Raw genomic sequence first — 13,727 nt, 5'->3', positions numbered from 1 at the left:
CTTGGCTTTCTCCTTTTGTTTGAGGCAGAGGGGTGTGTGTGGGGGGGTGGGGTTGGGGTGGGGGGGGGGAGACGACACACACTGCACATCTGCACCACCAGCAGCACTCACCTTTTTGCCAGTTTGCGTCAGAAATATCCATCAAATCAGAGAGCGGACCCGTTTCCCTCCCCGCACTGCCCATCTTTTTCCTCCACAATGCATCGAATCAAAGTGTTTTTCTCTCTGAGTCCTTTGTGGACACATGTCTGTCAGCAGCTCACACAGGTTGAGGCTTTGTAGTTTGCTGCAGGAAATGCTGGGATTGGTTTCAGTGGAGTCAAACCAGGACAGAGGCTTTAAAGAATGCAGGGAAAACAAACAAGTGTGTAGATGCTGAGCATTACCAAGACAGGCACGTGATAAATAAACTTGTACTAATGAGCTAAACGTTGAATGAAAGCCAGGATTACACGGTGAGACATAAACCGTGGAAATCCAGAGAGATACATTGGTATTCAGGATGGCCGGGCTCGGTCTGTTGGGAGAAAACAAGACTTTTAATCGACACACACAACCGCAGTGTACCTGCCTTGCATTCCTCGCCTCCCACTCAACTAAGCGCTCTGCTTACCCTAGATCTCCTCCACATCAAAGAGCACTCATTACAGGGGCCATCACACATGCAGAGAAAGATTTGGGAGAGGGAAGGAAAGAGCCAGAGGGGAGAGAGGGAGGCGGGAGGGCACGGGGGGGTGAGGGTGAGCAACCACACTCCTACTGCATACAGAAGCATCATTCACAACAAATCAATTCCAGTTACTATTTGCCTCACCTGGCAAGACCTTGGACAAGACCAGGCAGAAACACAATACATAGCCTAGCAGTTGCCAGAGAACAACATGCAAAAAGATACCCAGTTTTTATTTCAGCCAGAGTGATAGAAAAATCAGGGCCAAAGAGCCAAATGTTTATAAATCACTGAGAGGCATGGCATAAAATCTGAGTCTCGGTCTTCTTCGTCACGGCTTTTGTTTTCCAATCCCGAAAGGGCACCAAAGAGAGATCCCCTCTCCTGCAGGGCCACCCAGGCGTGATGCTCGTGCTTGTGGAGAGGAACATTGTGTCAGGTGGTGGTGAGGTCCGGAGACTCCACCACTGGCGCTTGAGGTCAGACGAGGGTTTATTTTCCTGGGCAGGCCTCCGTCCAAAAACATCCTCGGCAGCGTCCTCAGTGTCCGCCAGGTGCTGACCAGACAGCAGCGCGAGGAGAACTGCTGTGAGATGGACAGCTTCTTTCATTCAACTGGTCTTCATTTACATGTTCAGGTCACACACACTTGCGCATGAATTACCAATAAGGCATTTCTCTCGCACTGCACTGGACCACCCTGCGTGTCCTGAGGGTACATTTGCAATTCACAGGGCTTTAAGTAAACCATGAGCTTCATCAGTGACCTGTATGCACTCCAACAACAGCAACCTTTTTTTTGTTGTCTCCAGCACAGTTCCTACTTTTACAATAGAGGGGTAAGCTACCAAGATACAAAATAAATCATTAGTGACGAGATCTTGGCATTCACTGATCCAAAGAAAATGTTACTGAGGCAACAAAGATGGGCCAGTGTTATTTTTGTCTGTTTTCCTGTAACAGTCTTGATCTGCTTCTTCGGGCACCCATTACATACCTGACTTGACTCGTGAGGACAAATTTTGAAATGTATCCAAAACTGATGCTCACGTCAAGATACCTTTAAAACCACTGACATTCCCATAACCCTTAGCCATATTTTGTGTTGAGTGCTCCCCTGATGTAATATTTGTGAGTTGGGAAGTCATTCTTTAGACTTAGTTGTGTTCACGAGCTTTTAAGCAGTAACGTGGAAAGAATGTTTTGTTTGAGAAAAGGGATTTTGTCCCCGACTTGTTGCTGCAATCTCTAAAAACACTAAAACAATTATTGACAGTTACAACCTAATACCATATGTGAGCAAAAAATTCAAAAGGATAAAAATGAGCCTGAATGTTTCCTGCCGTCAAATTTGCCTCACTGTCGATGCACAACCCATTTACCAACCACTACTGCTGATGAAGATGATGAGGTAATGTTTTAAAGTTTCATTCTCCCTAAATGTAGCCTTGTTCGCCAACTTCGCTATCCCAGAAGTATCAGCAGCAACCCAACGAAACTCACCGCTACTTTGAGTAAACGTGTGGATTTCCTCTGGTTTTTAAATTTTCTTTACAATCTTTTGGCTTAATATGAGTACACAACTCCACGACATACATAACAAAGACAAGTGAATGCAGAAATAATACATATTGTAATTTTAACTTGATGCACCGCTTTATCGAAGTATAGTTTTACAGAGCCACAAGCATTTCTGTAGACTCTTCCTGTTTCTATTTTTATGGGAGCATTTGAAAAATGTTAACTGATGCAGATGAGTGAACACAAAAGGCTTAAACAACTTGCTCAAGAGCTCATAAAACAAACAATGATAAAATAATATTTAAAAAAAACGATTAAAAAAAAACAAAAAAAAAAACATGTGCTCCTTTTCTGCGGGTAACAAACTAAACACCCTGCTGCCCCAACCTCAATCCTCCAGATGCTTTTTGGGGCAACAAACAACTGGATGACAACAAAACAGGCTGGGAAAGAGGTTTAAGGAACCACCAGAACACTTTGTGTGAGGCTGCTGTTTGAAGCAGAGTGTCTCTGACGTGTGTTTGTGGCACAAAGGATGTGAATAATGAATCTCGATGCATCGCAAAAGCTTGCAAACACGGAAATGCATTTCAAATTGAAATCGACTGTGGAGCATCCCCGTGGAGGACAGATTGTTTCAATCTCTTGTTTTTCAACTTTGCTCATAAACACATTGCCAGAACCTTACTGAAGCTATTTTACAATGGGCTGACCTTGATGTGTGAAGGCCATGATCATCTCAGTAGGAGACCTACATGGATCCCATTAAGGAATGAAAACTACTTTGATCAGGAGCCATGATCACGATATTACTTATCATTTGTTAATTGTTTTGAATCATTTTATGATGTGTTTCTTTTGTTCAATGTCCCATCTTAGTTGTTTATGTAACTAAAGATGGTTTGTTGTCCCTGTCTGTCAAGCTCATTCAGAACCGATACAACTGATGTCTCTTGAAATGATTTTAGGGTTCAGCACCACTTTTATCTCACATCAGTCAAGAAAATCCCCATGAACTAGATAAATATATCTCATTTTGACACATTTCCTCATCAATCACATTCTAAAAGCTGTGTTTTGCATGTACGTATACCACAGCAACAACACAAACAGAATAATCTAATTTCTCCATTGTTCAGTGTCTCTGAGGTGTAGCCAAGTAAAAGAAGAGCCAGAACAATCAAAGTAACGTCATTTTATTACATTTCTAATGCTGGCTGATGTAGAAGGTGCATCACCAAGGTAAGAGGAACATGGTCAAATATGTTCTGGGATGTTAAATACAGTGGGGTTGACTTGTACTATGCAACTACCTTTTGTTGTTTTATTAAGTAAGCCCTCCACAGAAGGCAAAATGGAGGACATAAATTGTAGAGTTGAAGTCCAGTTGGCAGCATTAACAACTAAGACAGACAGAGAGACACACAGACACACAGACACACAGTCTCATGTTTGTCAGGGAGCTTTTTTTTCTGATATGTGTAGAGATGTGGACAAGTTTGAGAATAAGCTGTCAGCAACTACTAATCAGGCCCTCCCTTGCAACCCAATCCATTTTTGTGACCATATACATTAGAGGTCTATTCACCAACACAGTTAAAGTGTTTAAAATACAGGAGGAAAATCAGGTATTTGCGTGTTGTCTTGTTGATGGTAATTTCTTTGTTTTCAGGCATCACAAAGTTGGTCCACTTTTTACCAGGCTGGATCACCAAACCAAATTCCACGCGTAACGGACTCCAGGGTAGAATCATCTCAGAGAAGCAGCAAAATCTAAATATACAAAAACCACAGGCACTAACCAATTAGCTTACTGGAAAACTGAGTCAAAATTTCTAGGCTCACTTTATTGTTAAAAAAAAAGCCAAGTTTACAAAAAAACTGACAAATAATATCAAGTACTCATAATACAACTAGGCCAGTAGAATGATTTTACTTTCTATGATCATTACCATGAGAGGTACGGTATACTTTGTGGCACAGCCAGCTGCCAACTCCACATTTTAATGGCAGTTAGCTGAGCGTAACAAGAATAAATTACAGTTACAAATACTGTTGAAAATCATATGTTAATGGGACCCAAAGTGCTGTTTACACATTTCCTTGGGTGATTGTTTCACAAGGTGCAGCTTGTTTGCCACTCACGAGAAGGGGACACTGAGTAAAGTTGTCTTTTAAGCCAATAAGACGATGACTGTAAATAAAAAGTCATTTTTATTTCTTTTTTTATTAAAGTTCTTCTAAATTATGCAAATTCTTATTCTTTTTAGTGATATCCATTAGTTTACATTTTTAGACATGGCCCCTGACAAATTTCACAAATGTCATAACTTATAGTATGTGATTTAGAGGTTAATTTCAACAGCCTCAGCAACCTAATTTAAACAAGGAGGCCATGCTATTTGCTTCTTAATGTACCAATAACCATATGCCTTTTTTTATGTGAATGGGAAGATAACGGACCAAGCAAACCCAGGGCTAACAAAATACAAACGCTTTTGCAATGCGGCTTATCCGGGATTCATTGAACTGAACTTTAAGCTGTGTGCCTCTCAAATCTCTCAAATCCTTTGTTAACATTTGGATCACAGGCTGTGATCAAGACTTGCAATAACGCTCTGAAGATACATGAGTTGAAGCATTAATTATTAAGGGAAAAAGTTGATTAAACAGAGGTAGGTGTGAGTGAAAGCACAAGTGTTCAGAATAAGACTTGTGGATAAAAAGATGTCTGGAATAACAGTTCCAGACTGTCAAACTGTATTGCAGTGAATGTAACATGATATATACAGACAATTAGTCCCTCATCCTGCTCAGACTGCTGTTTCTTCCACTGTGTTGGTGTAGACTGGCCAGTGACTAATATAATTATACTGTAAGTGTTGTTAACTGGTGAGTGAGTGTTATGCAGTTTTCTTTTCTTGGACTTGAAACATACATTCATGGAAGCAAAAGTGTGTCATTTGTTGTTTTTGTATCTACTCTGCCTTTTTTTCTCTCTCTGTGCTGCCACAGCAGCAGCAGCAGGCGCCTGTTCCTTTTAACTAATAGTAACTGAATTCTTTTACAAAGGTTGTCTCTTGAAGATTTTGCTTCTAAGTGTTCTTTGCACCTTCCAGTGGCTGAAAAGTGAATTTAACAATTATCTACAGCCGGCACGTCACTGTGCAGCAAACAGGTGAGCAGGTTTATGTGAGTAATCTTTTTAATACCTCACCTGAGGCAATAAAAAGCCACACGGAGATAAAACACGCTCCCTTGAACTGTATCTTAGCCTTGTTAAATAATCAATGTCTCTTAGCAGCCGGCCCAGATGAGTAACTGGTGTTTGTTTTAAAAGCCCGGAGAAAGGCTTTTCTGAAACTGGATACTGTATTGCTAAATTTTCAGATGAGACCAGATCCTGCGCTAAAGGAAAATGTGTGCGGTAAACACAACAATGGCAGTGTTTGGAAAGTTTGAGGAAGCACCGCTACAATAGAAAGCCCTACTTCAAGGCTTCGAACAATATCCATCATCTCCCGCTAGGATTCTCTGCAAATCTATTACTTCAGTCATTTAGAGGAAGTATCAATCGTATGGGGCAAGAGAGGCTTTAAAGACAGAGTGATAATGGAACAAAGATGCTCAAAGTTTCACAATATTCATATTTTTATCATGCCGTAAAATATATTTAATGAAAAAACTTCCCCTCTACAACAACACCCGGTCAGTTTCTGACATAAACAGTGAGGGTACATCTGGTAAGGGTCAAGAAATACAGCATTTCCCTCAACAGCAGAGTAAGGTTATGTGTTTTTAAGCATGTGAGGTGACAAGAGCACGAGAGAAAAAAAGGTGTTGCGTTGTTGATCAAAGTCCTCAGTATTGGAACTGCAGTCGGCTAATCATGAGGCATCATCTGATTAGATAACACTGACCGTAGTAATCACAGCTTTTATTGTAAATAAAGCGAATAACAGTATTAAGTCTGGCAGAACATTCACCGAGGCAGATGGCATGATCAAAGATCAAGAGTGAGATTGTGTGTGTGTGTGTGTGTGTGTGCGCGCATCTGTGTGTGTTTATGTGCGCCCCAGTCACAGACTTGATGATGAGGACATGTCTGGGGGCCACGCATCTGTCGACATTTTCCATCTGCCAGTCTGACTCTGGCTGCCTTCAATTAACCCCTAGCAAAAAACCACAACTGGCTCTACTGGGAAAGCAATCAAGCATGGAGCAAAATATTATTCTGAAAAGATTCTTAGCATTTTTTAAACAGAGTAAATTGATATATGCAATTACTCAGGATCAGGGCAATGCAGGGAGATCATACAAAACAGATTTTAAGGTACACCCACTATGTGATAGTCTAAACTATGCACCAGTCTAAATACCCATGTTCATATTGTACCTTTATACCTATATAAAAAAAAGTTTATATAAACCAACAAGTATGTCAGCTAAACAGCTTTACACCATTTTATTCAGATAATGTTAATAAATTAAACCCACACTGCTTTTCAACCAGGGCTGTCCAAAGGGTTGTCCATGGGCCAAAACTGGCCTGTCATAGTGTTTGATTTGGCCTATCATGTGTTTCTAGTGAAAACAATGAATACATTTTTATGAAAAAAACAAAAACAAAAACAGAATGGAAATTAGTGTTTATGCTGCTGTGTCTATTTTGAAGTAGAAATGCTATTTAGATATGTAGGATACCAAATTCTTTGTAAATGTGAGCAGTGGGCACAGTGACGCTTGGAAGAGGAAGTCAATCAATTAAAGATACTTCAGATCCTAGTACCATTTTGCTTCTAAATACACATACAATAGGTGGTTTGGCCTGTAAAAGTAAGTTTAAGGGTTTTTTTTAGAAAAAGTTTGGGCCCCCTATTTCATAGCTCGCCTGCATTTAGAGCTGCATGAATTATGAATACAAAACACAGAAATCCAACAAAGTAGCTGACAGATTAAGTTTGTTTTCAAGATTAAAGCTTACCCTTAACCCTGTTTTCCTTCTTTTTTTACAGTCTTTAAACACATTTGTTAACTGTTGGACAATCCTTTAAACCAGCGCAATCTATTGCTCTAAACTCCAGTCCAAACGGTGGCGCTAATGTCAAAAATCCAGTCAAGGGAAAAACGAGAAGGCGGAACCCAGTGACTGGAATGTTTCCGGTCGAGCGTATTTTGAGTGAACACTCGTACAGCCCCACGGTGGAATCGCGCGCTAACGACCATTAGTTTGGTGTTTTTCAGGCTTTATCGTGTAAAAGACAATGGCTGATCCAGGTCGGTATTAGATTGTGTCTAAAAAGATACGAATTAAGATTTCCATATGCATGACTCTCGTAGTTTACTCTGTAAGTGGCAAACACGACGGCAAGGAACACAAAAGGATGTTAACGTTAGCCTAACGTTTAACTCCGAAATCAGGGCAAACAACTCTTTATTAATCAATCGAAGTAATCATTGAATGCCGCCTTTAAACGCTATCATCCACTTCACACAACACGATGTTACACATGAACAATATAACCCACTAAGCTCTTGAAATGTTTACGTGTTTTTGCGACTCATAAACGTAAAAAAATGTAATTAACGTCACTCAGAATGAAAGGTTTCAGTCGTCCGTGGAAGTAAAAGTGATAACACTTAATTACAGTCACTTAAAACGATGATAACAACTTTTATCTCACAGGGCCTAATAAGGACAACATCAGAGCTGGGTGCAAGAAATGTGGATATCGTAAGTATCGCTTTATTAACCTGGATGAGTGTGGCCTAGGAGCTGGAGTCTGTTGTTAAGTTCAGTGAGTCATTTGTGCAGCTCTTGAAGTCAGATTTGGAAGAAGAGTGACTGTGTGTGCTGATTAATACACTGATTAATGTTTCCTTATAACAGTTGGAAGGATTACAGGATATTCTAAATGTAAGCAATGAAGCTATCTGGATGTCTGTTATAGTTGTTCATCCATTCACTCTTGGTTGTCCTTTTCCAGCGGGCCATTTGACCTTTGAGTGTCGCAACTTTGTCAGAGTTGACCCCCAGAAAGACATTGTTCTGGATGTAAGCAGCACCAGCACCGAGGAGAGTGAGGAAGAAGTAGCTTCAGCTCAGCGCACTGAGAAGCTGGGCCGAAGCGGCCAACATCGTAAGTATGAAAAAATAGGGAAAATTGTAAAAACAGAATAATGTAGCTTCCGCTTCAAGGTGTGTACAAGCGACAAATTTCTACTTTCCTGGAGCTTTGTTGAGCCTAGTTTAGTCTGACAATAAATGAAAAAATAAACTAATGAAATTCTTACAGCTCCTGTTCTTATTGACCAGGAAAGAAATATCAGAAAAGTACAACCGTACACCTTCTAAATTTGAGTTTCTTTCTTTCACTGAATGAAGACAAACTTGACTGCCTTGTTAGCTCATTGTAAAACACACTTTACTCAGACCTAAATAAAACTCACCAAATCCATGTTGTTTTTTCTTTCGACTGTTCCATCAATCACAAGCTCTTTTCTGGTTGAAATAAACTGTTCTTTCACATAGTTAGCTGTGAAAATATCCAACACTATTTTATCCAGCTTCTGTTGCTGCAGTGGCTCTCCCTTGTTCTTCGGAGGCATTCAGTTATAAGCTAAATAAAAGTGACTTACATTGCCCCCCAAAAAACCTCACCAGCCATAGGCTAAGACCAAACGCTGATGTGTTAGATGTAGTCCAATCGCCCTAGGAAGTAGATATTCACTTTTGACACAGACGCTCTTTCGTAGTGTGTTAGACATGACAAAGTAAATTCTGCTGCCTTTCGAGCTCATAAGGGATACTTTGGTATATGAGCAGCTGCCCCAGGAGCGCAAGTGGATGAAATCAAAATGTGCCTTTAGACATGGTTTTCTCAGATTTTACAGATGTTGTGCTACTTGCTGTTTAAAATTCAATTTAAGCAGCATAAAAGTGTCTTGAATGTCTTGTGTACAATTCTGTGTAGGTTCCCACGATGATGATAGGAAGAAGAAACACAAACAGAAGAAGAGCACAGACAGAATGTCAAGGAAGAGGTGTGTTTTTTTTCTTACCCTGAAATTCTTCTGTACTTTTGTCCACATTGACCCCAACAATTCCGTTTTATTACTTGTCTTGTGTAAACAGAAACATAAGCATCTTCTCTGCCAAACAGCTTATTCTGCTATTGACTCTTGTTTGGTGTTTGGATTTGATAATTGAAGTCTGTGGAAACAAAACATATTGGCAGTTTTAACAATTTATTAATTTAACAATCAGGGGCCTCAGTATATAGTATATAAACAAGCTATCAGAGAAAGCAGACAGGTACATGTCCGACTCACTGTACACATGTTAACAGCTCAATTACTAACAACTAATTTGTATTAGGCAACAAATTACTTTGTGTTCACAAATCAGAAATTGATTTGCTTTTAATTTACAGGTTTGTGGCCCTTCAATGATCAAGTTTTAGTTTTTTTGTTTTCTACTCTGCAGATCTGGTTCTTCTTCGAGTGATGAGACCACAAAGAAGAAAAAGAAACGCAGCAGGTCCTGCTCCTCATCTGATGAAGAGGAGAGGAGGAAGAGGAAAAAGAAACTGAAAAGCCACAAAAAGAAAAGCAAAAAGAACAAAAAGGAACACAAGAAAAAACAAAAGAAGAGAAAACCTGAATCCTCATCTTCTTCCAGCTCCAGTGAATCCTCTGACAGTGACTGACACCACTGAACGATGCTGTGTCTAGAGGACCAACATATTTATTTGCCAGTTCACGAGAAGTGTGTCTTGCAGACATGTTGTACCTTATCTTCGCCCATACAAGTGTGTCAGTTACTGAAACGGATTTAATTGAGTCAGTGGTTCCAAAAACACTGTAGAGAACACTGTACCCAGAAGATGAGAGTTTTACACCATCATGCAAATTTAGTAAAAGAAAAAAGTTTGTATTTCTCTGAAGCATTTTGGATAACTTGTACGAAGCCTGGGATCATAATCTCATGTATCATGTCTTTGTTCTAGAGCCACTTCACTTCACATTTGACAGTGTAACACGGAACAATCTATAGTCATGCTCATTACTGAACAGTTCTGGGGAAAAGCCTCAGTTTCAGATGGCTACTTTGTTTTTTTTAGTTGTTTATACACTTATTTGCTTCAAGCCTTCTCTTTTATAATTTCTGAAATTGTACCCAAAAAAATGCTTAAATATCAAGTGAATGCTAAATATGATTCGATGCTCCAGAATCTTATAATAGCTAAGGGTCACAACAACAATCAGCTGATGTATTGGCCAGTATTTATAGTGTAGTATATCAGCCAATTTCTTTGTCAGTGCTCACTAGTCAGCAGCAGTTGAACTATTGGCTGATGTCAGTCAACAATTAAAGAGTTTTCTATAAAATTGCTTAAATAATGGTGCTTTTGCTGGGATGGCTTTATATCAAGTGAAAGTCTTGATTGTTCCTGGTGTGTGGATGCTAGTAACATGAATATTGTCAAAGAATAAATTTGATCGTTGAACCTCGTCACCTTGATGAAAACCATCTTGAATTTCAAAGAGTTCATTCCAAAACATTTAAATGTCTGAATTTTGGAATCTGTTATTGATTCGGTGTCCTTACACAGCTTTGTTTATTTCCTCTGTACAATTCTTTCAGTCCTCCAATAAATACTCATGAATTGTAATAAAATATATATTTGTATTAAATAACGTCAACTGTCTTTAATTTGACTCATGATGCCAGAGGTCTGCTAACATGTAACACAGTCATTCAGCAGATATAATTCTTATTTCCTGTAGAGGGCAGCAACATACCTTTAATGTGTTCAAACCTGACAGCTCTTCATTAGAGCTGAATGGCCTTGATCTCAATCAACAACAAAAAAAAACCCCTTAACATTAATACAAAGGACGTGTGGCTGACATACATAACCAGCTGTGTAGCAAAGAGCATTTGATCTATATGCATCAAATGCTCAATACTCTGTTGAAAATCAAAACCAGTGTGTTTGCATCCTATGAAAATGTTTGAGCATATTGGTCAAAAATTCTCAAGTTGCTACAATATTCAGTCACTTATTCTGGCACATGCCACTTATTATATAGAAGAATGTTGTGTTAATTCTTACGAGTTCTGGTTATAATCAGGAACTGATGAACTGTTGAGGTGCGAGGTGCAGTAACTACTGTAACGGTTCACTGTCTTATACAAACTACTGAACTTGCTGTAGTATCTACATATCGTACGTTTCTCGTGTACAAACTGGACTGCTGACTTGAGCAGGTCATCAGCAGATAAGCTGTACATGGGTGAAATGGTCTGTTTCAAAGAAGCATCACTGGGAAATTGCAAAATTGCAAAGTAAAATGTAATGGCTTTGCATTAGGTACCTTTAAACGACATGGAGTGTTCAATGTATTTTTTTTAGCTTCATAATCGTCCAAGAGATATATCAAAAGTGAAAAGAGACATTACATTGAAGAAAACAGTGAATGGCGAAAAAAACAATTAGTGTCTCTCTTTACTCCACCCAGTGGTCATGATGTGAACAGTCAGAGACTCGGCTGAATCCATTCACGTTTCTGCTACTGCCTTCACTGATAATGTGCAATGGAGACAGACACAGGCAGACTGAGACTTACATTACAGAACCTCCTGACACTTGTTTGATTTGCCAAATAATAATGAATAGATAGAAGCTGCCGAGTAACGACGCTCTCTTTGGCTCGAGGCACCTGTGTCAAACATCAATCTCACTTACTGCAGCAAATGTTGGGGGGGAGTCAGAGAGTCTGTCACGTCTTCACATGGAGATTCAACTCACATACACATACTCACACACCACATAAATAAATAAACACACAGACACATGCATAAACATGTCAAAACACACACACACACACACACACACACACACAGATACACACACACACACACACACACACACTCCCTAGGTGTGACCTGTAGAATAGAAACACCACAAAACTCTGCTCAGTATCCAGAGTGTCAAAGACAGAGCACCTCAGGGTGAACAAGGGAGGACAAACTGTAAACAGGAGGCTGAGAATGGACCGGCCCATCTTAAGACCGTGCTTTGAGTGACACAAAGCAGGGTGTGAGAGTCAGCACGGTGGCCCACAGGCCAGTGCAGTACACCACATGGCACATCAGTTTACTGTGATTACTGCTTCTATCACACTACCTCCAAACTGTCAGTTTAACTCCCAGCCAAGACATGAAACTTCAAAGATTCTTACAAACCTTACAAACTAAGGGTCTTTGTGTTTTGTTCAATCTGGGCTGTGTGACAGATGTTTATAATAGCGCCATTATTTACACTTTGCCTAGGGCAAGGCGATATCTTTTTTAAACATCTGCAACATCCTGACAGCTACATGCATGGCTGCTGATCAGAGCCCGGCATAATGACAAGACATATCCAGCTTCTTTATCTTTTAGAGCCCTGGAGGGCAGATTCATCAAATTTGTCAGGAAAAAAATTCATTGTCTGCTGACAGCTAGTGGAGACAGTCAAGAAAGTCAATACAATTTCTGGGAATATCTGATGTCTGATTCCTGCAGGAGATTATGCAACACTTTACACTTTGAATCCATGTCCTCACAAAATCATACTGGGTAGAAGCAGCGCCATCATAGTTATAACAAAAGAGGAAAAGAGCACCATCTACAGATATTAGAGAGAATAGTTCAACATTTTGGGAATATTGTTGTGTATTGTTCACACAAGAGAAGTGAGTTCCCCATCATATAACCCTACACCACAGAGCAATAAAATAAATATAAGGATGTCGGTTATATAAGTGTTTCAGCTCGCAGTAAAACAACAAAAAAATGCGCATCTGCAATTTACATCACACGAAAAAAAGAACATTGTTGGTAAGTGTGCATGCTTATTTGCATTGAGGAGCCACCAGGTAGACCTTCAAAAAGAACACGATGGAAGACAAAATGACGCAGGACTACAGACTGTAGTGTGTAAGCAAGTGAGACAAAAGGCAAACATCCATAATGGGACGGGGTCAGGCAGGGTTGTCTGTGTATGCTCACCTTTTGCGTTGGGTTGCCAGGTATTGGGACACACATCCCACAACAAACTATGAAAACAATGAAATTAAGAGATTACTGGGAGAAACGACTTATCGGGACCACAGCAGCAGAAAGGATAACTAATAGAGAGACTACCGCGAAAATCAGGAGCTATGCATATATGTGCGTTTTGCTGAAATACTCCCTCATTCGGTACAAAGAAATGTACACAATTAAACATGCCACAGTTCACACGTTTCACCAAACTCACTTCTCTTATGCTATGTGTTCCTTTGCATCATACACACCCAGCTGGTATCGGTCATGAGATGGTCTCTAGTTTGAATGTCTGAAACTGAAATACAACGATCCACAACAACTTAAAAAAAACGTGGCCCAGGGGCATAATGTTCCTTTCCTACTTCCTACCCCGATACTTTTCAGTGCCCTTAGTCAGACCACACCTATCTCTCAACTTGTCCTTCAATTTAATTTGAT

At 39.9% G+C, this 13,727-nt stretch overlaps 1 protein-coding gene across 1 annotated transcript; it reads left to right on the top strand.

Moving 5' to 3' along the window:
* The first annotated feature begins 7,328 nt into the window (after positions 1–7,328).
* On the top strand, positions 7,329–10,873 carry srek1ip1 (SREK1-interacting protein 1). Its single transcript, XM_030434284.1, has 5 exons — positions 7,329–7,468; positions 7,878–7,925; positions 8,179–8,331; positions 9,166–9,235; positions 9,678–10,873. Exons 1-5 carry the CDS (start codon positions 7,456–7,458, stop codon positions 9,898–9,900), a joined length of 507 nt encoding a protein of 168 aa, XP_030290144.1. The 5' UTR covers positions 7,329–7,455; the 3' UTR covers positions 9,901–10,873.
* Positions 10,874–13,727: the final 2,854 nt, after the last annotated feature.

The sequence above is a fragment of the Sparus aurata genome, chromosome 11, assembly GCF_900880675.1.
Source record: "Sparus aurata chromosome 11, fSpaAur1.1, whole genome shotgun sequence".
NCBI lineage: Eukaryota > Metazoa > Chordata > Actinopteri > Spariformes > Sparidae > Sparus > Sparus aurata.
The sequence above is the reverse complement of the archived record's forward strand: the minus strand, read 5'-3'. Positions and strand labels throughout refer to the sequence as shown.

Coding starts and splice junctions, on each gene's coding strand:
- srek1ip1 (XM_030434284.1), top strand. Junction 7,926..8,178: donor GTGCAAGAAATGTGGATATC/GTAAGTATCGCT, acceptor GTCCTTTTCCAG/CGGGCCATTTGACCTTTGAG. Junction 9,236..9,677: donor GACAGAATGTCAAGGAAGAG/GTGTGTTTTTTT, acceptor TCTACTCTGCAG/ATCTGGTTCTTCTTCGAGTG.